Source organism: Buteo buteo, chromosome 16, assembly GCF_964188355.1.
Source record: "Buteo buteo chromosome 16, bButBut1.hap1.1, whole genome shotgun sequence".
NCBI classification, from domain to species: domain Eukaryota; kingdom Metazoa; phylum Chordata; class Aves; order Accipitriformes; family Accipitridae; genus Buteo; species Buteo buteo.
The window spans coordinates 30,286,791-30,314,094 of NC_134186.1; the positions used below are offsets into that span (position 1 = coordinate 30,286,791).

Here is a 27,304-nt window from a genome sequence, read left to right on the forward strand (position 1 = left end):
AAACCTCTCACCTGTCCACTCTGCAACCTCCATTAAATATTTGTGCTGTGGCTTACAGCAAATAAATTTCTGTATAAATCCCCCACTCTTGTCCTTCCTCGTCTTGCCTCTTCTCATCTTGCAGTATCTCTAGAGTAGCAAACAGTCCCAGAAGGGTGGCTAGAAAGTGTTTGGGAAACTCTGACAGTCCTTTAATGCTCTTTGTACTGTCTAGTTTCAGACTAAAATAAAACCAAAGTGGGAGGACTTTGATTTTGGGTTAGCAAGTACTATCGGAGTTTCCAGGACAGTGACTAAGAAAGCAAGGTTTGCTTCTTAGCAGGAGGAGGGCAGGTATATTATAAATTACAGATATGGCTCCTGTGTAATCCTTGGGGAAATGTGAGCACCCTCTTATAAAGGCACATACACATCTCTGCAGGCATAGGGCTGCAAAGAGAGCCTGGAAATAAAAGGGAAAAACATGCAATGGCTTGTGATAAACAAAATGTACTTTTCTTTTTATTTCAGTAAGAAAACAAAATGCAAGGTTCTGCTGCTACTGTAAATGTGTGTTATTTCTTTTTTCCTTCTTGAAAGATTTGAAGATAGGCAGATATCGGCACATACAAGAGCCTTTCCTTTCCCATGTGTGTACCTGAATTTTATTTGGTACATGCCATTTTTTTTGATTGAAAAAAACCCAAACAGACTTCTCCTGGGCATCCTCTAGGTATACCATAACTGTCCGTGTGGGATGTTTTCATAGGTGCTTTAAATCCTCTCCTTGAAGGCTCAGCTCTCAGAGACTTATAGTAGAATGGGGTTTATTCCATGGTGTTGTGCCACTGATGGATTAACTCACATGATACCTCTCTGTGTATTTAAGGCATATTATACTGGCTCACAGCAAAACTCCAGCACAAACATCATCTCACACAGTCAGCCTCAGACCTGTGCTCCAGGACTGTGTGGTGGTGGGATAACAACTACAAACAACTTCCAACTGACAACATGAATGATTTGAAATGTTTGTCTTTTGTATTTTAAAGAAATACTATCTTTGCTGGCAGGAATTCCTGCCTAATTTAGTTATAGTGTTGTTATTTATATAGCCATGTCTTCTATGTGGCATGTGAACTGTACCAAACAAAGGCCAAGGTAATTTGTTCTGCTGCTCATAAAACCTTGTACTTTAATTCAGGAGAGAACATGGTTTCCCTGCTGACTGGTCTGTGGCAACTAATTATTCCCATGATTGTCCTATCACACTTCTCAGCATCTCTTCCATCTCAGGAGAGGTAAGTATTTCTTGTGCCTCTGCTTCCTTTTTCTCCATGGCTTTTTGTTCAAAGAGCCTGCTAGCTATAAAGTCAGCCTTTTATCTTCCTTCCAGAACTTGCATCTGCTTCGTTGTTGGATTTTTTTTTCCCTAAATTGATTTAGTTAAATAAGTGCAAATGTTGTAAACATTTTTTCTTGCTTAAGAATAGAAACATTGATTTGAGCTTATTCAGGAGAAAAATCAGAACCCCAAACAGATCAAAATATAGTAAAAAAGAGACTCTTGAGTCTGTTTTCCTGCTAGGTATTTATGCAGGCTCATAGAGGTGGAAGTTTCTGTTTCAAATAGCCTAGTCCCATGAAAACATAACCAAAATAGTCAATCTTCTAAGTTCACCACACAATCTTGTGTGTAAGACTGGCAGGGTTGTCTCTCCTCCCACTTGTGCTGGGACAATTAAAGCACAGAGACACTAAAGGAGGTAAGGTGGAAGAGGGCAGAGCTGAGACTCCCTTGCAGTCCTTCCATGGCCACAACCAGTGCCTGGCCCGGCTTCCCTAGCCCTAGCACTGTACTGGAATAGACACAGACAGACACATACACGGGGTCTCTCCAGAAGCTGGACCCCGGACCTTTTATCTTACCCACTGGCTAGTCTGCTTTGAAGTTTAATAGCTCTGGTTGAACCTCACTGAGGCTTTGAGCACTTCTTTTAATGGCTTCTCAACCAGTCACCTGCAAGTGCTGGTCTTTGGTACCATCACTGTTATCTACCTGTTCCTCAAGGTTTGTGTATCTGGGTGCTTAATTTATTAATTCTCCAGTCTCTTGTCCTACTCTTTTGTGCTGAATCAGTGTTAACCTCACATTCCCATATCCTTATGGTAAGGTGATTACATTAGTAAGAAGCACGTGCAGGTTGTTTTTCTGTGTGGTGGTTAAAAAAGATATGTCTTTTAAACACCAATAAGATTTGCCCTTTTTTTGGTGAAACTTTGCCAAATTAGCACAAATTCTTGCCTGTCTTTCTTTGGGACCCTCTTTCCTTGAGGGAGCAGTTTTAAATGGTTGTTGTTCTCTGGTCTTAAAACCACGTCTTTTCACCTCTTTTTTCTCTTCTGACCTCCCAGGACTGAGAGACATGCTGATGGGATCTTCCACAGTGAGCTCAGCAAGATGAATGGCAATGCCTTTGTGCAGCAGCTAGTCAAACACCTGATGGGCCTCAAGGAGAGGTAAGGACCAGCCCAAGCCACCCTTCTGGGGGATGGAAGTCTCCAGCAGGAGAAGGCATCCCAGCAATGAGGGACATGCCCATGGGGCTGGGCTGTCTCCAGCTCCAGGGCCAGCCTGAGCACTGGTCTCATCCAGAAGATGCCCAAGATGAAAGGAGACAGAAGAGGAGAAGGGGAGGGATAAAGGGCTCCTTGACAGTGGGAAGAGAGAAATTTCTGTGTCTTGTGATAAGTCCCACATCACATGGCTGGGAGGAGCAGCCTTTGTACTGTATTTTCCCTGACGCAGGTCCCAGAGGCATTCAGATGGACTGTTCACCAGTGAATACAGCAAGATGAGAGGAAACGCTCAGGTTCAGAAATTCATTCAAAATCTCATCGGCTACAAGCGCAGGTAAGAGCTCTGCTTCCTGGGGAATGGGAAGGCAGCTTGGGCCATGCAGGCTGCAGGGAGACAGGTCTCAGGTCCAGGAAAAGTGGGGTGGCATGACCAGTGGTTTGGAAAACTTGAGACAAGGGCAAGTGGGCTGGGGCTTGGTCTCCTCCCACTAGGCTGTGCCTGAAGCTGCTGTGCAACAGTAGAGATATCCCATCAGCCTGCCCTGCCTGTCCCAGCAGGCAGAGCCGTTCACAAACCTTCTCACTGAGGCCATTTCTAAGCATAAAACAACATTATCTATTGCATATACATTTCAAGCTTAATCCATAGGACACAAAACTTTACATCAGATTACAGCCAGGGATTTTTTGTTTGCATTTTGATTCAGCCTTTTGGGGAAAGTTGTAGATGATTTACCTACTTCAAATAAAGGACCTGAGAAACTGTAGATAAATGGGCTCTGTATCAGAATGAGGAAGACCTTTGGGTTTCATAGTCTCCACCCATGGCTCTGACTGCCAAACTGGCCAGGCTTTAGACATAATCATATATATGGCCAATATGGGGTCGCTCATCCAGCCAAAATATGGGGCCACTAGCTCCCACTGAAGCCACGTATATAAGCACATCATCAGTTACAATATGTGGTGCACTGTGATACAACTCACAACTGCTGCTGGTATGTTATGAAGGGACAACATTGCCTGGAGAGGTTTCCTTCAAGCTTGGTCCATTCTTCAAGGCAGAGACATAGCACATTGATTCCTTCCCATCTGTTCAGGGTGATTTGATATTCTCTGGGGCACGCACCACTAACAAAATCCTGGCAGATGCAGTGAGTTTTTAATTTCCAAATGCTGGAAAAAGGTATATATCCATGGGCAGAAGGACATGCTGGTATTGGGTAATGAGGCAGAGTGCAAGTGCATATTAAAGCCTGTCCCTTTGCCAGCCAGGAAGCATCTGAGCCTGATTTGAAGAGGATACTTGTTTTTCTTTCTGCACAGCTATGGTAACAGTTGGCAGGTTAACAGAGCACGGACCACGGGGCAGGTCAGTGGTGGGGTGAACCTGCCTTCCAGACAGCAGTGCTGCTTTACAGCTGTGGTGGTTACACTACTTGTTTGGGGTTTTTTTAAATTATCATTAATTTTCTTTTTCTTAATCAGCTCTTCAGGACCAGTCTACACAGATGTGCAGGGGAGTGAGGAAGAAAACAGCCATGAGGAACTTTGCTTTATGTGGTTGTACCAGAGCTTTCTAAACACCAGGTAGGTGGGACAGATTTGTCACCTCTATGGCCCTGATCACCACAATGTTGAAGCCAAAAGAGGACTTTTAGTAACTTGTAAATTCCCAGTTTTTCCCACAAGCACAGCAGTCTGATGTAATGTAGCAGATCAGAAGGGCTCAGCTAATATCCTCAAAAATATCCTTGAAAAGGGGAAGGGTGGAAGATTTATTAAATTGACCACATTTTAAAATCACTTCTGCCTCACTCCCCACCAGCTTGTGAGATATTGTCTCAGGGGCTGTTGTTGCTGAATTGCAGCCCTCCATCACACAGTTTTGTATCTCCTGTCACTCTGCCAGCAACCACACTCCCAGGGGTGGTTTTCAGAGCTAGAAAAGCAAATGCTTTTGTCTAACTGCAAGGTGCAATGTGGCTGTGTGCAATCTCAATTGATTTCCGTGCCTACATTCATGGTAATCTCTATTTCTACGTGCCAAGCCCACCTGGCACTCAGTTTTGTCTTACCTAAAGCAAAGCTGGCACTGAGATTTACAGCTAATAAGTGCCATATAAAAGCCAGTTATTAAAAATAATAAACCCCAGGGAAATGAAAGAATATATTTTTCTAATCAAAGAGTTGTTATCCTGGACTGAAACAATTGTTCATCCCATTAAGAAACCTGATCTAACAGTTAAAATAGAAAGCCTTTGCTACCCTGTCTTGATTCAGTTATTGATTCAAACACACACCTCAGGATGGGCTGTCCTCCATCTGGACTTTGTCTCTTCCTAGTGACCAGCCACTTTCAATTAGACATCTCACTGTTAAATCACTAAAATTAGGAGGAATAAGCTGGCCTTTAGTACCTCTTGTCCACATTGCCTAGAATAAATAGGGATGATAACACTAACAGGCTTGCCTGTGCATTTGTGGGGTGCCTGGCTGCAGACAGCCATGATCTGGGTCCGTCTATCATGATCTGCTCCTTGGAGTCATCTTTTTGATGAATTTTACAAGGTAGCCTTGTCACACTTACTGCAGTCTGTGCCCCCAGGAATAACAAACTATCACTCATTTTTTCCCTTCCAACAGCCACTCAGAGAGTGATGCCAGGGAAGCTGCTGCAATTACCAGCCAGTATGTTTGCCCCATCTCTAAGCAGCTGGTTACAGACATGAAGCAAGATACAGACAGTTTCAACTGAAGTTGAAGGGAAAGAAACAGCCAAGGAGAGAGCTTTGCATGTATATAGCCTTGAAAATAACCAGGGAAGCTATTGGATTTACTGAGGAAAAAACTCCTGAGATCACCAAATTAAAAAAATTCTGGAAAGCAGCCAAACCCAATAAAGCCTCTTAGATTATCAAGAGTGAAATATATGTCAGTGTGAACTGCTGTCAGCAGATGGAGCCTGAACGAAGCACATCACTTCCACTTTGTGTTAGCATCTGGCTGCCTGCTTCTGAAGTCAAATAAAGATTTGTTAGCTACACCTGTGCTTTGGCTGCTCTTTGGGAAACAGTAGTAAGGGTGGTACCATTACTAGGTGTTGGACTATTAGAAATGCAGGGTTGGGGGGAGAAGTATTTTGCAAGGCTTCCCCCACACGAGGCATGTTGGGACTAGCTGGATTCCCTGGCTGCATCTTCTGTGGCTGGGACTCAGCACTGCTCACAAACCACAAATCCAATCGTACAAAGACGCCAGCATCAAGGCCTCCATTTATTAGAAACTTAGCCAGGTGCTAGATTTTATTGCAAAGAAATGTACTGAGAGCTACGCAACATAGATACACACCATAAATATTGTTTTCACTCCATTCTGTCCCTGTATTTACAGGCCTAGCTTTCTCATAGCCCCTAAAGACAAAGCTTCAAAAGGAGGAATTGGTTCCCACCATTTAATGAGGTTTACATGTTACCCCTGCACTGTGTTGCCTGGCAGATTCCCTCCTCTGATAGAACAGCAACTCCATCTTTCCTGTAAAATCAACAGATTTTAAAGAGCAGCTCTAAAATAAGGTATCTTCATCTGCAATCGTGTGTGCCTACCGCAGAACTGCTCAGTCCATCCTGCATCATCAGTTTTCACCATTTATGATGTACCTGACAGCTGCAAAGAAGCTAGTCACTCTCAAATGTTCATCTAAGCACCCATTCCCATACTGTGATGCTGAAATGCTGAATGAATGCAAGGGTTTTCACAGACCTTAGCATTTGTTTATTTTGGTCCATAGGAAATCGCTGCTAGGAAAGAGACCTCTTGGAGGACTTTTGGAAGGAGTGTTGACAGCCTGTATTTTGTTAAGCCACTAACAGCCATCTGGCTAAAATGCAGCATCTGGGAACTTTCTGAAATCAAATGGAATTTTAAAAGGAGCAGTGAGGGCAAGTGACCCCTTTTTCCTCCTTCCTACACAATGAGCAAGTTGAAAAAAAAAGGTGTTTCTTTGCACAAGTGGCCAAATGCCTTGCCACATGATATTTGGCTTGGAAAAATTTACTCAGAAAAAGACAGGACAAGACAGCAGAATAGCATGCTATTGAGGCTTCAGGAAGCTGCTGAGATGTAAATAATTGGAGCCTGGATGGAGATTCTGGGGAGCATCCCTACAAAGAGCTACTGCAGGCCACTGGTAGAAGGAGACATGCGTTGTCCCTTCTGGGCAATCACAGGGCTGCAGCTGAGCAGCTGTTGCTGTCTCTGGATCCACTCTGCTCACCTTGCGAGGGTACTGTAGGGTGGCTGGGAATAACAAGATTGTCTCAGAAACATAACTGATTAACTCAAGCCAAGGACTTACACAGGGCTCCTTCTTCTACTATCCAAACAAAAGAGCAGCCAAGATGGCTTTGTCTTCACTGAAACCTTTGCCTTTTCCAGAAATAAAGATAAGACATTTGAGAGCTGGCTTTTTAAACGTTTTTTTTTTTTAAATCTGTTTTTCAGGATCAACATGACAGATGGCAATTAGAGGAGAGAAACCATAAGTCATGGGGCTGAGAAAAAAACCTGTTACAAAAGGGAATGTGGGCCACGGAGAAAAAGCCTGGCTAAAATAAATAAGATGTAGGGGATATAGTAGCATCATTATGCCTTTTTCCAGGAAATGATCTGACCGAACCAGACCCTATCTCTGGCCCATCAGAAACATAAACTTGCCCACTTCCTCCCCACTGGGAGAGGCTGGAGTATACAGCTTCCCAAGTGTCAGCCCTTGTGCTCCTTCATGCTCATGCTCATCTCAGGGGGCTTGGCTCTGAATTCTGAAATGCTTCAAATATATCCTTGTTGCTACAGAGAGTTTAGGATAGGAAAGACCCAGGAACAAAGGAGAAACAGGAATTTATGCACTATCATTTTCCGTGACTGGTAAATATCTTTTAATAAGTCATCCAATGAGGCAAAGAGGCAAAGGTTGAACTGCAGCAATCCACTCCAGCCAGCCAATGCTTTTTGCGTTCATTAAACAGTGAATGCAGAAGACGGCACTGGGAGAAACAGGGAAAGAAGAGTATCAGCTTAATCAGAAACGGATTTTTTCAACAACTCACAGCTCACCATGGCTCGTTCTCACTGGCTCCTCACTTCTGTGCTCTCTTTTCTGTCCTTCATAACACATGTTTCAGCACAGCAACAAGGTAAGCTCTTGCAGGAGGTCCATGACCACAGAGGAGTAACCCCCATGGCAGCAGGTTGCACTGTTATAGGCAGAAGATTTTTACACTCCTACTCTGAGACAGCTTTGTTCAACAACCTTCTCTCCAACGGTAACCAGAGGCGTCTCAGGTCTCACCCAACTCTGTCACGATGTGAATCCCTGGGCAATTTTGTGTCTCATTTGTGTGTTTTTCCAGGATGTTCTGTCAATAATAGACAACCAACAATTTATGAAAATAACCCTCCTGGCTATGTGGTGACCACAATCCATGTGGAACCAGACTTCATTGTAATGATTGATCCTAGTTCCCCCGATGCCAGTTTTTTCACTATACGGGGGTCTGAGCTGCAGTTGAACCGAAGCGTGGACTATGAGGTAAGCCTTCAGCTAGCAGGCTGTAAGGATGAGACGGATAATGCTGGGATGCAATGAGTTTCAACCTGGGGTCTTGGGCTTCCAGGGATTTGTAACCTGTTTCTAAAGGATCTAGGAAATAACTTTGAAAAATAAACCTATTTCAGTTCAGTTTGGGTTCACTGCTTGGGAGGTCAGCCCTTCCACAAGCAGAGTATAGGGAGGAGGTGGATGCATGGTATGCCCACTGTCACCTTCCTTCAATGAGTCTGTATCAATTAAAGCAAGGGCAAGTTTTAAAACCAAAAATGTGACAACTGTAGTGTTCAGAGCTCTCCAGGACTCATGTAAAATGATCCCCGTTTGCCTGTAGAAAACACAGTTCTGAGCAGTGAGGTGATCTTGTGTGAGGCATAAAGGCAGTGTAAAAGGTCAGTGTGTTCAGTTTGATTGCTGCTGAATTATTTTACCCTACTGGAGTGCTCTGTACACAGCCACAAACATCCTTAAGCTGCCTTTCCCCTAATGTAAAAAGCCACACTTATTTGAGCGAGGAACAGCAGATAGTTAACACCCCACAGGCAACACTGTACTTGCTGTGTGGTACATTTCTGTTTCATTCAATTTAAAAAGAAATCTCTGTGTGAATTTACCTAAAGTGTGAGAAAATGGCCGATGAGCTCTGCCAACATGTTACAGGAATCACAGGGAGAGAAGCTGGAAGATCAGTCTGCTTTGACTCCCCCATAGACAAGATCCCAGAGCTGATGGATGGCTGTAAAGGAAAGAAAGGAAAAGTTAGATATGCCTGAAAACAAGCTAAAGCCCAGCGGCATTTCTGATTCAGCAATGCATGTATTTGTCCCATTTACTTTAAAAGAGTTAGTACATTTTGGCTTGTTTCTACAATGGCTGGGTTTTTGTTTTTTGCATACAGAAAGACACCTTGTTGCTGGTGTACTTGATCTGTCAGAACACTGCTGGGCAGGTGAGTGCTCTTCCAAACACTCAGCCCTGTTATAAGGTACTGCAGGCAGCACATACGTCCCTCTGCTCTTCCTAGTCCACAGACTGGGATGAGGAGATGTCCTTTTCTTTGTGGACATACATATTCTTCTCACAGTCAAGGAGAGAGTACCCAAGGCCCTGTGAATGGGGAGGGGGTGGGAACAAACCCACAACACCCCCTCCACACTGTGGGCTGCCTGCAAACCTCAGCCCCATCCAGCCCCCATCCAGCTGTGCTCCTTACACCATCCCCTCTGGTCACTCTGCAAATCAGCATCAGCCCCTAACAGTCTTACTTTGTCTTTGATTCTCTTGCTTTACCCTTTCTGCAGAGAGATTCTTTGGAAATTCTTGTGACCATTCTCAACACGAACGATAACAGCCCAGTGTTTAAGCAAATGAATCTCACCAAAGTTGTTCCTGAGGTAAGCATTTTATGGAAGTGAAGAGGGCACTGGGTCACCCAGTGCTGTGGGACTAAGGAATGGTTAGCAGGGAGAAGTCTTCAGCCCATTTCACAGAGACAGTAACCACAACAACTTTGTTTCAGGATACAAAAGTGAATGCAACCATTGTAGCCCGTGAAGATTTAAGCGCTAGTGATGCTGACCTGGACACCATCTCTTACGAACTCACAACGATAGTGCCGGTGAGCATCTTTGATCTTTGGGGGAAAAATGGTAGCTCTGGAGAAATCTTTGTGTTTAATTCAGAAGAGCCCCAACTTTGAGACTAAGGTCACCGTATTGCATTTAGTTCTCTGACAGCTTCTGGAAGAGGTACATCTTTTGCAAAAACCAAACGTTGGTTTGATTAGCAGAACAGAGCAATCAACATTGCAGGTATTGAATTGTTTTACTGCTCACACTTTTATTACACTGTACAGATTAAACTTTCGTCTGGGATATTCTGAGCTGTATGATCCAGGGGAGTCTTGTTGGGATGGTCAGTAAACATATCAGGAGAGACCTTTGTACCTCGCAGAGTTCAGAATTGCACTGAGTTGGATAGGGAACGAAGGAGTTATTGTCCTGTTTGCCAAAGTGTCCATGCAGAGTGGAGGTAACATGAGCTGCCCAAGATCACACAAAAAGTCTTTGGCAAAGCCAAAGGCAGACTCCACTTTCCCCAGGTCCCAGTTTAGTGCCTTAGTTTGTTTGCTCTTAAGGGGTTTGCCTGATAACATGGGAAATGAATTGTATGCATAGTTAAATTGATACCAGCCTAGAGTGCAAGGGCCTGCTAGAAACTAAAAAAAAAACCCCAAAACAACAACAACAAAAAACCTTCAAGAGAAAACCAAAATGTATATTTACATTTTTAAAAAGCATTGTGCAGTAAGCAGGCAGTGTCTGACATTCTGTCTCCATTACCTCCATAACCCCAGGGATTTTAAGGGTTGTGAACAGAAACCACAAGTTTTTGAATTTCACCTCTGGGACCAGACTTTGCACTCACATTGGTGTAAATCCAGAGGAATTTAGAAATTCAGAGGAATTCTAGTCAAGACATATGATTAAAGGAGAACAAAAGCAAGTGCCAAAGGTTATGCATTGTATATTGTTTCAATTTGGCTTTACAGTTGCTTCCAAAGTTCAGCTGTGCTAGGCTAAGGCAAGTGATCTTGCCAGCTCTGAGGCTGAGTCATCTTTGATCTGTTTTGTGCATGCATGTAAGATTGCTTGGCTGTCATGGACCCAGAATCAAGGATTGTTGGCAACCTGTTGAGTGCAGGAAATAAACAAGGTAAAATATTTCATCCAGTACCTGCTGAGCAGGTAGGCAGGCAAAGCAGGGGATCTTGGAGAAGGAAACTCACGGGAACATGAACAAACCTTTCTGACAAGCTAGGCAACTCCAGTGTGCAATACCAAAGATTAAACAGAGCTGGCATTCTCACACTGCCCCCCATGCCCCCTCTGCCCCCACCCCAACCAGGTCCCCAGGATTAAAGGTCTGACTGGGATGACAAACACAGCAATGAGCAGTATTTTGAACATGTTTGTGATTGAGTCTGCTAGTAGAGTTTTTCCTTTTCCCCCGCCAGGGCACAGATGGTTATTTTGCCATAAAAGGAGTTAATAGCCCAGAAATTTATTTACAAAAAGCTTTGGACTATGAGAAATTTAAATTTACGACATTGGTATTGTATGCAAGGGTAAGTTCTTTAGAAGGAACAAAATGCCTTATTTGCTCCAGTCTTTCTTAACTGAAGGGTAAGTCTGAATGGGAGATCTCTGAGATGGCAGGAGGGAGGGTGGATACTGGGGTTGGTGAATTTGGAACAGCCTTCCACCCTCCGTAATTACACAGTGACAGACTTGCATTCAGTCCACCTTTGTCAGCAGAATGAGATAATTCACTGCTTTAGCTAATCTCACATAAAATACTAAGCCTTAGACAGAATGGAGTTGCAACAGGTAAAAGACCCTGGGCCACTGGCTTTTGCAGATGGGTTCTTCTTTTGGTAATAAAACTTGCATCTCACGAATATGCTTTGCCTTTGGGTACAGGACAGGCCTGTGGGCAGCATCGACACCACCAACACAGCTACCATAACAATAAACATATTTATTGAACAAGCTGACACCAAATCACCCTGGTTCCTACCCTGTGCCTTCATTAACACGGAAAATAACATTTGCATCAGCAGCCCCTATACTGGGAGGATCAATATCTCTGAGATGTCGGTAAGAAGGCGTGATCAAACAGTATCCTTGATGCTATTTTCAAACAATATCCAGATGCTATTCCCAGTAGGTAGTGCCTAATAACTTCCATGAGTTCATGCTGATCTCCAGTCATAAATGCAGATGATTCAGCATGACAGGGAGCCTTCATCATCCTGAAAAGTGGAGGTTCCCCCACCCCAAGCAGCACTGCTTGTCCTTGTTCCTTCAGCACATCACAGTATAGGTGAGAGCTGGAAAACCCTTTGCTCTAGGCTGTCTCACCTCTGCCCTGTTACAACCATCTACCAGCAATAAATGCCATTCTGCCTAGACAAAACCACCAGAGCCACGCTGGGGTGGGAGAATGCTGCAAATGCTAATTTGGTGCTGTAGTCTGGTATGTAATACATTGCCTTGTTACTGCAGACAGAACCACTCATCCTAGAGCCGGGGCCTATCTATGCTATTGATCCTGACTACACTTTAAATGAAAAAATCGTGTACAGTATTGTTGGTGGTGAGTAGAAGTTTTCACCTTCCACAAAATGCATTGCTCATATGTGCCCTACATTATCTGCCAAGAGGAGATACCCTCCATGGCACTTGAGAGTTGAGGGCCTGGGGATTTGCCCCTCTTATTTCTGCCACAGAAACATAACTAGATCCACAGAACACTGTGGATTAAGTAGAAGGAACAGACGGTACAGAGAGGAAGAAAAAGAGAATTACAGTCCCACAAACCAATCTCAATGAAATCTGTTTCAGAAGGACTTTGATTTTTTGGGAGGTGTGACATCTTTTATCTTTAAGCTTTTAGACTTGATTTTACCAGTCTGGTCACACCACTTTCATTCAGTCTTTGAGCTGAACCTGAAATTCCCACATCATCAGCATAATTTTCATTCATTGCCAAGAATTATGTTTTTATTCCCCAGCACATTGCCACTATCTAATCTGCCCTGTTTTAGTCTTGATTTCAAAAAGATGACTTGAACACAGTCAACTGATTGCCCAATCATTGACTGGGCCATTTATTTGATTCAAAGGATTTTTTTTTTTTTTTAAACAATAGTGGGGTTTTGAATAACTATCAAGGCAAAGGTAGATCATATTGGTCAGGTGGAGTGATCACTTGTTCATCTCCCTTCACCTATGCCACATGGCACCACATCTGTGAATATCCTCCTGATAATAAATACATTAAAATCCACTGGCATTTTGGATGTAGTGTTGTCTCCCTACCCCACAGTCAGTAGGGAACCTCAGACTAGGGGGTCCTTGTCTAAATACAGCCCACAGTGTCTCAGACTGTGGAAGAGAATTAAAAATTTTGCTTAAATTTTAACATATATCCAACATAGATGTTTTTATGATTTAAACACAGATTAGAGATGTAGGAAGCTGATTTCTACCCCTACATCAATACAAGAAGGCTCCTTTTGTAGTCAGTAGAGAGAAATAAGCATTTCCAGAGCAGAATGCAGCTCACGTTGAGGCCAATGTTCACAGTAAGTTGAATAAATCATGCATTGAGATGCCATTTTCTCTTCACAATATAGGTAACAAGGTCAGGTAGAGATGTCTTCCCTTTAGATGCTTAGAGCTATTCTAGACAATTCCCCACACAACTATTCTTTGTAGATTGGTTTCTTGCCTTTAAAATAGGAATAATCTTTCCCTCATCTCTCCTGAAGTGCAGTTTGGGTTCAGTTAGGGTTTGGGTTCAGGTTAGGGTTAGAGAATTGGAGACCTTCAGGCCTCAAATTGCACCAGGGTCTCTAGGCTCTAGGCATTTAGCAGAATTTAAGCTGGCTATACCTGGGCCTAGGCACTGGAAAGGCAAACCTTTGCTGTCCTACCTCATCTAGTTGGGTTCACACACATCTCAATGCTTTTTGTCTGTTGGGTCCTTCTGAATCCCTGGCCAGCACTTCCAGCCCTTGGAGCAGCCAGGCAGGCAAGGAAAACAAACAGTATTATGCCCTGGGTGTATTGTCACTAAGATGTGAAAAAATGAGTTAACGAACTCCATGTCACTTTATGAAGGTATCTGGTGATTGACTGGTCTTTCCATTTTCTTTAGGGAATACAGACAATGTCTTCTCAGTGGATGCAGACACAGGGAATCTAACTATGAACAAAGTAGTAACTTCCCCAGACTCATACCTATTGCAAGTCATGGTAAGTCTGATGACATTGCAGACAACAAGCCAGGAAGCAGCAGTCTTGATGTGACAGGAATCAATTAAATGAGTAATTAAAGCTAACTCAGTTACACCCTTTCTTTCATAAGGGCCTAGTATTTGACCAGTGTCTTATACAAACTTACATGCAAAGCTCTTGCAGAAGTTAAGAGGCATTTTCCCTTATCTGTGGATTGCAACATCAAAGCAAATTAACTGAATGGGGACATCCTGCTGAGTTGGAAGTATGGAGGAGCATAACCGGAAGGCTTTTTTTAGGCATGACTGGAGCTTGTGTTACAGTAGTCAATCAACCCTGGAGAAGAGCTCTTCTTTTGGCTACAGCTCAAGAAGAAAGGAAGGAGTTGAAAAGTGCTCCCAGCACGTACATAGCCAGGAAGATGGGACTCGCGGGCAGTAACTGAACTGATCCAAACACCCACAAAGATGAGTAGAGTCTGCCTGCTGCTGCTGGAATCTCACTGCTTTGTATTGGAGCATGGCATTTTGTCCAGACGTGGCCCTTATGGAGGTTCATATCTAGACTTTGGGACTAGACCAAGACTGTGCGGAGGGCCAAGAGCAGAAGCAAGCTAAAACACAAGGACTCCAAACCATAAGGCCCCCTGTGACAGGCCTGGCTCAAAGCTCGCTGAAAGTGATGGAAAGAACCCCATGGGTTGCAGTGGGCTTCAGACCAAGCCTATCCTTTTAGGTCTCATCATTAATAGGAAAAGGCTAGCAACTCTCTCCCTCTCTCTCTCTCTCTTTCTCTCCAGGCCACCCAGGTCAACAACATACAGAAATACTCCATAGTCAGTGTAGAGATTAAGGTCATCAATAAAAGTGTTTATCCACCGTTCTTTGAGAGCAGGATGTACTATGGGACTGTATTTGTTGGTCTGGCCCCGAGAAGCTTTGTCTTCCACACTGGTGATACTTCAAGCCCCCTGATGATAACAGCAGCGGATGACGATTTCCCTAACGTAAGAAACTGCAAATGCACTGCATTCTTTCTTACTGCTTCAGGCTTAAAGCAGGATCAGAAAACGTGAGGAAAGGGAGGTGGGGAGAGGCAAACACGTCTTCCTGTAGTGTTCCATATTATATTTCCCTGGAAATTCCACATAGATCAGAACTGCTTATAGTGTAATGTAATGCAGAGAAGCTGCTGGACTCCTCTCTTCCAAAAACCAGTCCCACCCAGATCTATGTAGATGAGCTGATCCACTGCAAAACAGCATCCTCAGTAAAGCCCAGGGTTAGCAAATACTGTGAATGGGTCCTGATCTGAATTAGGGCTGGGTTAAGAGTTTCCTTGAAGAGTTTGGGGTGGCAGGATCCCAGGCAGAGGTGTCCTCTCTCTGCCAGGTTGAGGAGAGCTATTTGTGGACAGGCCTGGGAAGAGGAGCCAGTCCAAAGACAGCAGACTAGCAAGGACCTGCAGTCCTGGGCTGGAAATTTTTAACCTTCTCCCTGTAAGGACTCATTTTGAGAGAGCCATTCTTGAACAATGTAATGGGAGAAGGAAAGGGGAAGAGATTTACTGACCAGAGATTCCCATCCCACCCTATTAAGAAAAAAGTGCTAGTTTTATTGATGCCAAGGCTTCCATAACAAGACTGGGGACCTAGCAGAGGAATAACAGCCTAGACAGAAAGGAAAAAATTGTGCAGACTTCAGCACAAGTATTATTCTCTATGTACATTCTCCTTTGGCACTGTATTAAAGGCAGAACTGATCAAATTTACAAGGTCCCTTGCATAGATGTGTTTTGCTTGGGCAAATACTAAAGATATCAACACAAGCTGGGTAAGACTTGGGATTTTTTTGGAGGCAACACTTTTAGGATACATTCTTGAACTCCGAGCAACAGGGTGAACACACTTGAGTTCAACCTTTCTCACCTCCGCAGTCCAGATTTATTTATTGCACTATACACCTGCTCATACTTCAGATGTATTTGACAAGTCCTGCCAATGTGTTGTTATCAAGATGCATGCAAAGCACAAATGGTGTGGTTTAATCATTCACTTTTCTGGCTTTTCAGAAAGTCAACCCAAACATTGAGTACTACATAAAAAACAGCACCGATTTCATCGCAACCAAAGATGGACTTATCCTGACAAATGTGATGCTGCAGTCACCAGGAACTGTAACCATCGAGGTAGGGCAACTTTCTCCATTATCTTGCCAGGGTCGTGGAAGGAATGGGTAGTCTCTAGTAGAGAAGCACCAAGGGTGGAATTCCATTAGGTAAGGGATATAGTGAAAGGACAGTCCTCGTCCTAACCATTTGCTTCATAAATGTATAGGGATGGAAGGAGAAGTGATAGCAAATTTACTCTGTGTGATACAGGCTATATCTGGTGCTAGCTATAAAATTGTTTCTCTAGTCCTGTGGAAAATATCACTGGAGACAAGCAAAAAGTCAACTGGGGAGATTTTAGGAGGCCCTCTCCCACATTCTGATTCTGACTAAAAAAAAAGGAGGGTGAGCGAGTGGGTAGGACATTGATGTGTATGTGTGGGTAGGGTATGATTGCTGGCATATACCCCAGCTCTCAAGGCTACAGCCCCAAACTTGGAAATCCTTTGGTAAATCACAATTTTTTTGCTCAGGTTGAAGGAAGCAGTTAATAACTTTAGATCTTCTAAGAAGCTAGATGTTCACTTTGTCCATCTTCCTGCCAGTGACAACCGGCTCCCTAAGATTTGCCTAGCACAATGCCATGCCCTGTGGCTCTATCTGAACCAGCTTGACTCCAGCATTGTTTTAGCTACCCGGGCAGGGCAGAGAGGTGCCAACACATGCTGCTGCGCTGCCTGCCCCACACTACATCATTATCTGTGTACAGCTCTGTGCTGCAAAGATGCACAAAAATGATCTGTACACAAATGATGCACCTGGTTCTGGCCCAGGACAGGGAATCTTCAGAGCTCCCCTTCCTCTGTGATCAGATTGTCCAGCTACAATGCAGGGCTATTGTGAGGATGTGGTGAGGATATGGACAGGGTACTTTGTCCACAAAGGGCCCACCACATACCTTGAGAGTGAGCTGGAGATCTAGGAAGTTCCTAAGCTATCTCTTTTCCATGTTCACATAGGCTGTTGGAAAAGATATGGTGAGCCTGCAGGAAGCGAGCACTGTAATCGTGGTGGACATCATCCTTGCTGCAGGTAGGCTGGGTGCCTTTTTTCTGCTTTGTGGAGATGACTGGGGAGACTTTTGCACTTCTGTGGGCAAACTGGCAATGACAGGTCACCCACTGAAGTCTGTGGACCTTGGCTGAGGCCAACACCATACCTATAGGAGGTTCTATGGTGTCTATAAGGGAGAAAACACTCAAACAACATCCTTATGATGTGGTCACCACATGCCACAAACAGTCTCCTGAGACTTTAAGTAGTGCTGTGTATTATAGTATCTTTTCTTGTTATTCCAAAGCTAAATCTGGGGTTTCTTCCTGTTTTGTGAGTCAGATATAACCCAGGATGTCTTACCATGGCAAAGGAGGGTTGCCCTGACACCTCCATACATCATTGCTCCTTTTTAGCCAAAAATAGAGAAAACTGCAACATTATTTCCTGTCTTATGCAGAGCAGACAGAAGTTGGCACACCTCCACAAAACCAGGCTTCCTCATGAGCCAAGGAATTTTCTACTCAGGTTGGGTCAAGTTCTTATACTCCAAGATATTAAGGTCTTACCAGGAGAAAAGACCCATGAGAAATAAGATAGACATGAGGCTACATACATAATCCTCCAGTTATCATTTGGCTTTGTTGATGTAAAAATAGCTTACACTTCCATACTTCTTAGAAATGGCTCTTAAATATGTCTTATAAAATTAGTTAGATTTGAAGCTTATGAAAGTTCTTATGCTTTGGATTAAGATGAACCAATATCATGCATTTTCACATCAGGATAGGCAGATAACGCCCAGAATCCATTGGTTTCTACATCATGATGCATGCTTGAAGTTCCCAGCTGGGCTCTTCCATTATTTCACCCTCTTATTACCACCATCATGGGGATGTCTGGAGGAAAAAAAAGTGGACTCTTGGATGTAAATTTGGATTCCCTAAAGGTAGTGTCACTTCACAGCTAAAAACATTGGCTGCATAAAACCCACCTAAACCCAATTTAAGGGCACAGTCCAGCTCAGCAGAAAGCTAGTTCAGGTGTCAGTACACAGAACTGCAAACACTCCAAACAGATGTACCAACACTTCTATGCAACTTTTAAATGTTGCCCTTGGTATTTAAACCACACAAAATAATGTTGTTGGTGACTATGCAAAAAAGTAGATTGAAATTACACTGAATGTCTCAGAGCCTATGAGGGGAATTGTGCATTATTCTATACTATAGCCAGCACCCAGGAATGGCCTAATCAGAGGTGAGATTACCATTTGCCTGGCAAATCTGTAGGATATTTAACCCTCAACTTTAAGAAGTGGTGTTAAGGAATGTGCATGCAATGGGTTGCAGAGTGCTTTACTGAGCGTTCCAATATCCAGGGAGAAACTAGAGTAATTTTTAATACACTCTCCTGGGAAGTGGTAATTGTACATTGGCCTCTGGTTTCTGAGACACCAGTGCCGGAGCCATCTCATGTGGATCTCAAGGTGAGTCATTCCACCAAGCTGAGCTAGCTTTTGCAGAGGCACTGCATCCTGCACAGCACAGGAGTTAAGGGTGGTGGAGTTTCACATCAGCGCTGTGGTCTGTGGCTCCCTAGGAGACATGGTTAAAAGAAGCAAAAATTCACTGACACCCTAAACACTCACCAATGTATTAATGATAAACTGAGGGCACAATCAAATGTGGAGGGAATACTTAAAGTCCATTCTCATAAACAGGTCAGCAGGAGAACAAAACTGTATTTCATTAATCATTAAACTTCAAAGAGACTAATTTACACTACAGAATAAAGCTGGAAAACTTAAATATAAAGAATCCCAACAACAACAAGCAAAGCTGATTAACCCTGAGGAAGTTACTGTCTTTCCACTATAATGTTAATTTCTATACAAATATGCTTACACTGACCAGTGGTTGAAAGCATAAACTGCTCCCGAGAAGGCTGGTGTATATTACTACAGCTACAAAAGGGCAGGAAAGAGTTTCCTGTCCTGGGGACCTTCTAAAGTTTTTTCTATTTCCTATTATGCTTTTTTATTTCTTATTTTAATGTGCTCATCAGTATCAGAGGTGATGTTCCAGATTAAAGGAACCTTTGAATTTTCACACACATATGTACAAACATACCTCATTTTTTGCATTCTGGTGTAAATGGGTGAAGTGGGAAAGTAAAAGACCTACCTTGCTTTACCCCATGTAACACCTGCTTGCCTAACACAGTCATGTATATATTAGCTTAGTTAAATCATGGGATAAAAGTCATTGTCCTGTTAATGGATGTTATTTCCACTTCATGTAACTTATTGGAAGTTATAATATTCTGTGAGTGGTCACCTTAAAAAAAAAACAACTCTGCTTTTAGGACAGCAAACAAATGGCCTTCTGTGACATTAAATATGTCACTGTCACATTCTGCAGCACAGGATGCTTCTTTGCCCTTCAAAAATTGGTTGGAGCTTCTTCCACAATGAAGTGTTGTGTTAAAAAAGCTAGCTGCCATTTTTAGTCTTTGTAACACTGGTTTGTTTTTCTTGTAGCTGTAACCTCCTCTGATAAGATACACAGTGCTCAGGATATGGCTATCTTAGGTGGTACATTAGCAGCACTGCTATTAATTGCCTTAGTCTTCCTTGGAGTGATGATACATAAACAGTATGGAAAACGAGTCAAATACATGATAAGGAAAAAGGTAAGTGCCTTGTTTGTACCTGAATTTCTCAGAGTTAGAAAGTGGCATCTGAGGAGGTTTTAAAGTGTGGACAGGCTGTCCAGATACTACACAAGTTTGTGTGAGGGTGATAAATCACTCCTGAGACCATGTTTGCAAAAGTACCATTGCTTTGGTGGTGTTTGCTGCTGTTCTTTTCTGCCCCCTGAGGCTGGAGCTGTATGGTAGATGACGAGCAGACATCGTAAGGAGACAACCACAGCTCCATGGAGCACAAAATCTAGGATGAACATGACACATATCAGAGGTAGTCTCTGAAAAACATGTGCCTGTGGCATAAACCACTGTTCATCCTCCTCCTATAGTCAAAGGAGAGAAAGGCCCCTTCATATCCTATCCTAAAGCCTGGGCTTAGACAGTTGTCTGCACCTGAGCTATTTACTTTTGGCTCTCTTAAGTCCCTGGCAGACTGGTTACTTTGAAGTTTAGGGTGTAATTCGTCTGACCAGATGTTGGTCTCTGCCTTAGGATGGGACTGTCAGGAGCCTTGACTCCACTGACTATATCATGAGTCCAGAGCATATAGCTCAAGTGAGTAACAACAGTCCTTCACCCTGAGTGAGGTAAATCCCATTCCAGAGTAATACCTCAAATGGATGGGTACAAATCAGTATACATTGCTGGTGCTCAGCCCTCCTGGAAAACATGCCCATGCTTATCTGAAAAAAATCCAGAAAGGGAGTCAATAAAAATAGCTGTTCTAGGGAGCTGTATCTTTCCCAGGCTTCAAATAGGTCTACTGCAAAACAAGCTGAAGCTTTCCTGAGCAGCAGCTCCGTTGCTTCAGCCACCTCTTCCCGCGCCTCCCCTCCCTCCGCCCCATTTCTTTCCCTTTCACTACAATCACAAGGTGTCTCTCCTGTAGTTCTCCAGGGAAATCTCTGGGGGTTACCACAACGAATCTTACATGCCAGATGAACACCCAGATGTGAGCACCAAACAGGATGAGACTTCAGAAAATGGCAGTGTCCAGTCAACGACACATGTGCTAGAGCAGCCAGCACTTCCCTTGCCCTCTTCCAAAGCAAAAGAAACTGATAGCCTCCCAAAGGCTTCTATAACTTCCACCATCATGTTTGACCAGGAAGAGAAAGAGGAAGAAGTGGAAGAAGAGACTGAGCATGAGAAAGAAGTGAAATCTATCCTCAAGACAGACAGGCATGTGGCAGATGATGGTTACAAAGCTGTGTGGTTTAAGACTGATGTGGATCCAGATGCTGGAGAGAGGGTTGCAGTGATTGAGGACAATGCAGCAGATGGTGATGATGACAGTGACCAAGATCTGCAGAACAATGAGGGGGAGGAGGAAGAAGATTATGACAAGGACTATCACCACAGAGGTCTGGGAGTGTCCTTTGCCTCAGAGAGCTCATCACTCCCAGCTGCAGAAGTGATAGCCAACACATCTCGCACAGATGCAGTGACAGAAGATGACAGTGACATATAATGGAAATAGATCTGCACTCCCCTCCCCCAAAATAGGGGAATCTCAGCTGCTTTGCTGACATGAAGCCCATCTTTCTGCTCAGGGAGGAAACTGGAATGCAGGAGGACAAGGTCGCCTGTCCTGCTTGTCTGAATGCAGCAATTAAATCTGGAAGAGATTACAGCTAATTCAACATTTTAGTGAGACCTTGAAATACCACTTAGGATTTGGGGGGGCGGGAAACACATATCTCATCTCTCCACCTTCCTGCCTGTTCCCCCTGGGGCCCCTTACATCACATTTCCCAAACTGGCTCCAGGTAGAGCAGAGATGTAGCTGAACTGACTTTGAAGCAGTTAGCCCAGCTTGTGGTAGCAATTTAGTTACACAACACAGTGTTCATCTCCTCTTGGTGGGTAAATAAGTCAGCACTGACTGCTTGGCTGTTCCCTTTAGGGTGTTACAGTTTGATACCAGCTGCAGGGTGTAAGCCAGCGCAAGTCACCCTGGCCCTGCAGTTGCTCATATGACTGTATCCAGGAGCTCACTTCAGGGCTTGGCTCTGCTCTCTGCTGTGCCAGACTCTGTGCTCCCAGCACAAGCAGCTGGCATGTGCCACCATGGTCCTCGTCCTGCCAGCAGCCGGGTGTTTACATGCTCAGGAGCTGCTGTTTCCTCTATCACTGGTAAGCAAGGACTGATCACATGTTCTTTACTGAAGGACTTTGTCATCAATTTTTCTATGTCATAAAACCACTAATTGTGCAGTACTTCTTCGGCTGTCTGTCTCCTATCTGACAGGGAAAAGAAGAGCTCCTGCTGGGACCTGCCTACAAAATGCCAGGGGTATTTCCATCTCTCTGGGTTTTTGGCAGCAATGGGTGTCATTCTAGAGGTATTGGATGTGGGGTCGGCACGTTGTTTCCCATTATTTCCCTTGTCCAGTAAGGCTCAAGGTGTCCCTTTTATCGTTGCTGATGAAGGTGGCAGTCGGCACTGCCTCCAAATGCCAGATCACACCGTCATTTTTCTGTTCCTCTCTTGTCTCAGATGCCAACCCCTTTGTATACCACCTTTCTCCATTCATGAGGACCCCGGCAGGCTCTTTTGCTGGTAAAATACCATCTTTTAAGCTTCACCTAGAGCCAAGATGCAGCCTGAGAGCAGAGGTGGTTCACTGAGAGCAAGTCAGCTCTGCTGTGCTTGGCTTATGAGTTCAGGCTTGAGCTGGAAAGCCTGCTGACCTCTGGATTTACTTCATGGGGTGACAGCACCATAGAATGTTGGACCCCTCCTCCCTCAATCCTCCCTCATCTTTCAGCAATATTGTCTTCAATTTTGGTTCTGCTGTAAAACCCCAGTTCAGCAAAGTGAGCACACCATTTCCAGGCAGCATGGGGAGTAAAGTGTTTGATGCTCTGGTCTAGATTTACACCTCCCATCAACCAACCTCTGCCCCCACCTGGCAACCAAAAGCTGGGCTGATTTCCACTGTCTGAGAATATGGCTTGTGCATTTGCACACAAAATTTGTGCTGCTCCTGGTTTTCTCATCTTGGGGCTAGCTACAGCGCAGACATGGACTGTTGCCCCAGTTGCTTCCAGTAAAAAGCTCGGGAGTGTCCAAGGCAGGGATGCAGCAGAAGGAGCTTGGGTCACTAATGTTTATCTCACTTTCTCAGCTTAGCACAACAGCACAGGATTGCAATAGAGAAGTGAAACCAATAAATAATCCTGCCTTTTCCCTACAAGCCAATCTCCACATTGCTGCCATTACTCCAAATAAACCCTTGAGAGAGAAACCAAAATATGGCTGTTGGGATCCACATGTGCATCAAAGCACAAATTATTTCCAAGGAGGCTTCTATCCTCTTGGTCCCTACCTTATTTCCGTACATCTCCCTGTCCCAGTGTTGCTAATGCTCAGTTCTGCTCTCCTTTCTCTGAGGAGTGCTGCCCTTGCTGTGTGGACTTCAGGAGCTGCACTTTTGCTGAAGGTGGAAATTGAGATGTGGAAAGCTTTCCTCCTTACTGCAATAAAACTATTTGCCCAGAAATTACAAGTACGGTTTGTCTGATAACAGAGGGTGGGGAGTGCGCCCTGTGTTTGCCATGTAAGCATGGTTCCTCCAGTAGCGTTATCTCCAGCAAACATTTCCCGTGGGCCTGTGAGAACTCTCCAGTAGTTGCTAATTGCTAGCCCAACACCTTCAGCCACCAGCAGGGGTGAGGGTAGAGCCCAGCCTGCCCTCCAAGCTGATGCTACTCATAGAAGGATTCCTGATGGGTGGGCGAAGCTGGAGTGCTTCTACTCTGACCTCTTTTTCCACTTCTGGCTAAAGGTCTGAAAATGTGCCACCAGCTTGCTGTGCACCAAGAATCAGCATTTATGATGTTTCAGTGGTGCTAAGTGCCCAGCTGATTATGGATCATTTTGGCAATGCAGGATTGTGCCTCAGGTCAGTGGCTGACATAACCCATAGAACTTACACAGAACAAGGGATGAACTCTGTGGAAGCAAAGCAGAAAGCTGAACTAAGCAGCAGATGTTTCACTAATGCAGCAGTGAGTGCTCCCCATCAGATAAGCAAAGGGAACACACACAGCACCGTGCTTTCTAACCCATGTGGGTATGGGAAGAGACTGGAAAGGACAGAGGAAGTTTAAGAGAAGGAGCAAAGTGCAGATAAAAGCAATCTGATGTTCACCAGCCCCCCTGCCCCAGTTTTCTGCAATTGAGACCAGTGCTTATCAGAACCCAGTTATTGTTATCCACAGCTATGTTCATGGGCTGCAATTGGCCATTCCAGCCTCAATGCATTAATAAGGAGCTTTGAATTATTTTAAAGTGTAATGACCTGAAAAGTGACTGACTGGCATTGGGAAGGAGAACTGCTGATTGTCAGATCCCATATGCCTTTAATGAACCAGGAAGAACATTTCTGAGAGAAATGCTGACACAGACAGACCTGTTTACTGAAAGCAAGGGACAGGGGATAGGCTCACATCAGTCCTGGTGCAGCTGGATATGTGCAGTCAGGTAGTGCTGGTCTGGTATCTATAGCAGCACAGTGAATTTGGCCCCATCAGCTGTTGCCAAAGATGATACCACCCCAGTGATGAAGGGACATAGACATACACACACAGAACTCCCCTTAGACCAGCTGTCCCTAGTGTCTAGTGTGCTAGAGCAGAAATACCTCCTCATTTCCTGCAGCATTTTGCTAGCCTCGTAATTATTTGAGGCACAACTTCCTCTCACTTTTACATTTGGAGACTGTTTTTCTGTGGACTATCCTTCTCTAAATCTTCTTTCTACACACCCAGAGAAAGGAAAAATCCTTTTCTGCTTATCCAGAAGACACTTTCTTGATACCTGTGACCAATGACTGAACTGAATGGTTTCCAGCAGAAGGCAGTTCATGTGGGCTGACACAGTGTAGCTCCTCCATTTCCCTCATTGCTGTGCCTGTGCAGTCTATTGCTGCCCGTTGGCACACTATTGTCAGACTGTCTTCCCTCTGCTGCTGTATTGTCTGGGCTTCTGGGCACATGCATTGGCGCACTGATTTATGAGCTCCCTCGATTTGCAATCTGTACTCATCTGTTGGTGCTTTACCTTCCCCTCATTGGTATGCTTCTCATGCTTTTGGCCTTTTGTGTTGGCATGCTGTTTGAATCCAGGCACCCTCAGTTTGCATTCCTTGGCTGTTGGTGCTCTGGCTTCCCTCCACTGGTGTGCAATTGAAATCTCATCAGTGTGCCACCCACCTGCCAGGCTCCCTGTTGGCAGTTCGTTCCTCTGCAGCCCCAGCTGCTCAGTCTGTCCCCCTGCAAGCTTTTATGTTCTTGTTCTTTTATCCTGCAAAATTCGTACTGGAAATACCCAGAACTTTGTACTTGTTAAGACAAAAGTTAAACCGCAGCTCAGAAGGGCAAAAGTGTGTTCAAATAGTGCCATCACATGGACAGCAGAGGCATCTGTCTTTTATTCTACACAGCTTGAACGAGAAAGCAGAAAGTGAAGGTGCTTCTGCCAACTCCTTCCTGCACTTGACCCTTCCTTCAGAGCCTTGTGGTGAATTGGGGTATCCTGCCAGCGGGAAGGTTTCACTGACCTTTCCTCTCTTGGGATAACAGCCCCACACAAAGACAGCATGCATTTGCAGGACATAATTATGATTTGTACAGTGAGCATATGAATTACAGGACTGGCTGCAGCCCTGGAATGAGGGTGTTGAGATGCTACCAGTGCCATGACTTCATCGATTTGCCATATCAGAAGTTCTCACTGGGCATGGCAGGGAGAGGGAAGTGTGGCTGCTGGTCCTCTTTATGCCATTTTTGAAGTCAGGACTGCCAGAGCTAGGATGGTGCTGAGAGAGCGGGACAGTGGGAGGCTGGGGGCTGTCTTCCTTTGCCTGCACCTGGATGGGCAGTAGAGACCAAGAGAAAGTGTTCAGGTTCTTGTCTCCTGTCTTGGGCCTGCCCTGACAGTATTTTGGTTTAAGCAAATCATTTGAACTGGATGAAAAAATAGTAATGACTGTGAAAAAAGGCAAAAAAACCTTTTCATTTTTATCTTACTTCTAATATGTTATGGCTATTTCTGATTTGTTTGGGGTTTTTTAATGGAAATAATATACAACAAAGAAAATTACTGATTTTAAAGAGGAAGAGCCTTTTTCCCCTTTCAATCTCACATTATTTTTTGAAAGGAAATGAAGAAAAATGTGAAAGGAACAAGAAGAAAATGTAATCTTTTAAGTTCAAGCCCACCTGAGATTACACTAAATCTGGTTGGATTTGTTTGTCTGTTTAGGCTGGAAAGGTTGACTAACTTTTTGCATTATTGTACAACAATCATGTTCATTTATAAACATTTGTATGAGAAAGAAAAATATACTAAGTGATAGAAATGTTTTTATAAAATTGTTTGGATCAGTCAGAAGACGTTTGATAAAGCAAAGTAACAAAAAATGTTTCAGTAAGCTTTTAAATAAATATCACAGGTTCAGATATAAATATTATGAAGAGCACTATGACTTTCCTGAGACGGGCATAAAGTGTCATGCACTGGTTTCTAAATGGACCCTTTTCTGTGCAGGACTGAAAGGCATGTAAGTGCTTAAACTGAAGTGTTTTTTGATGGCAAATGAGCATCTAAGTACCTTTAAAAGCTCATCCTTAAACTCCAAAGACATTCAAATGTTTTTGAAAGTTTTAACTCTACAGGTAGATTTAAGAAATCTCTTTCACCCCATCCACAATCAAGCTCTGATTTTTATTCCTGTACCAGCTTAGAATAATCTTGGTTTAATATCTGTGATGCAGATCTATAAAAAAACAAATCTGGTCTTGAGTTTTGCAGATGACTGCCTTTCTCTACTGATTATTTTATCTCACTGGAGTAAGACCCAACTCAGAAGCGGCCATTTCATTTTCATTCTTGACCTATGCAGAGATAAGAAGCAATGTCCCTTCTTGGCTGCCAGGGAAAACTGTAAAGCTGAATTGAAATCAGCAGACCCAAGCAGGGAATTTGAAAAATCAAGCAAAATACAGACATTTTACCTTCAGGAAGTAACAGAAACAAACCAAAAAATTCCCAGGTGTCTGAAAATCCATTTCTGCTAGCCCAAACTCTGTGCCCATTTAGAAGTGAATAACCTCACAGATTTCATCAAGCCTTCACCGGCATAGCTGGCAGCAAGTGCATCCTTTGGCCTTTTTTGCCTCCAAGAGAAAAATGGCTTTGCTACACGGCTAATTAGAGTGCAGAGGACACTTCTCGGTTTAATTTTGAAGGGATGGAAGGTAACTGGAAACCTATTCTCTCTGTATGGAGGATAGCAGAACTACCTAGTATTTATCTGAATCAATAATGAACCCTGACCTCTTCCATCACATAATCCAGAGAAAATTATTCTTGATCTAAAAAAAAACCTTCCAAATGATAGTCAACTGTAGAAGACCTGTTTTAATCTGATTTGCCTTGGAAATACAGTGCTTT

At 43.8% G+C, this 27,304-nt stretch overlaps 2 protein-coding genes across 2 annotated transcripts; both read left to right on the forward strand.

The window, feature by feature from the left end:
• The first annotated feature begins 1,191 nt into the window (after window positions 1-1,191).
• SCT (secretin) lies at window positions 1,192-5,384 on the forward strand. The gene is made up of 5 exons (XM_075047159.1): window positions 1,192-1,280; window positions 2,395-2,499; window positions 2,789-2,893; window positions 4,048-4,149; window positions 5,206-5,384. The coding sequence occupies exons 1-5, from the start codon at window positions 1,192-1,194 to the stop codon at window positions 5,315-5,317; spliced, it is 513 nt and encodes a 170-aa protein (XP_074903260.1). The 3' UTR covers window positions 5,318-5,384.
• A 2,291-nt stretch (window positions 5,385-7,675) lies between these two features.
• CDHR5 (cadherin related family member 5) lies at window positions 7,676-21,313 on the forward strand. Its single transcript, XM_075047157.1, has 14 exons — window positions 7,676-7,754; window positions 7,971-8,149; window positions 9,066-9,116; window positions 9,469-9,561; window positions 9,687-9,785; window positions 11,184-11,294; window positions 11,650-11,826; window positions 12,235-12,325; window positions 13,892-13,989; window positions 14,771-14,977; window positions 16,042-16,158; window positions 17,100-17,172; window positions 19,676-19,827; window positions 20,732-21,313. The coding sequence occupies exons 1-14, from the start codon at window positions 7,676-7,678 to the stop codon at window positions 21,311-21,313; spliced, it is 2,109 nt and encodes a 702-aa protein (XP_074903258.1).
• Window positions 21,314-27,304: the final 5,991 nt, after the last annotated feature.

What these genes read in the sequence shown, in the direction of transcription:
- SCT (XM_075047159.1), top strand. Translation starts at nt 1,192, where the DNA reads ATGGTTTCCCTGCTGACTGGTCTGTGGCAACTAATTATTCCCATGATT. An exon ending in TCTCTTCCATCTCAGGAGAG is followed by an intron (nt 1,281 to 2,394) that starts GTAAGTATTTCT and finishes CTGACCTCCCAG; the next exon opens with GACTGAGAGACATGCTGATG. An exon ending in CAGAGCTTTCTAAACACCAG is followed by an intron (nt 4,150 to 5,205) that starts GTAGGTGGGACA and finishes CCCTTCCAACAG; the next exon opens with CCACTCAGAGAGTGATGCCA.
- CDHR5 (XM_075047157.1), top strand. Translation starts at nt 7,676, where the DNA reads ATGGCTCGTTCTCACTGGCTCCTCACTTCTGTGCTCTCTTTTCTGTCC. An exon ending in CATTGGTATTGTATGCAAGG is followed by an intron (nt 11,295 to 11,649) that starts GTAAGTTCTTTA and finishes CTTTGGGTACAG; the next exon opens with GACAGGCCTGTGGGCAGCAT. An exon ending in CGGATGACGATTTCCCTAAC is followed by an intron (nt 14,978 to 16,041) that starts GTAAGAAACTGC and finishes CTGGCTTTTCAG; the next exon opens with AAAGTCAACCCAAACATTGA.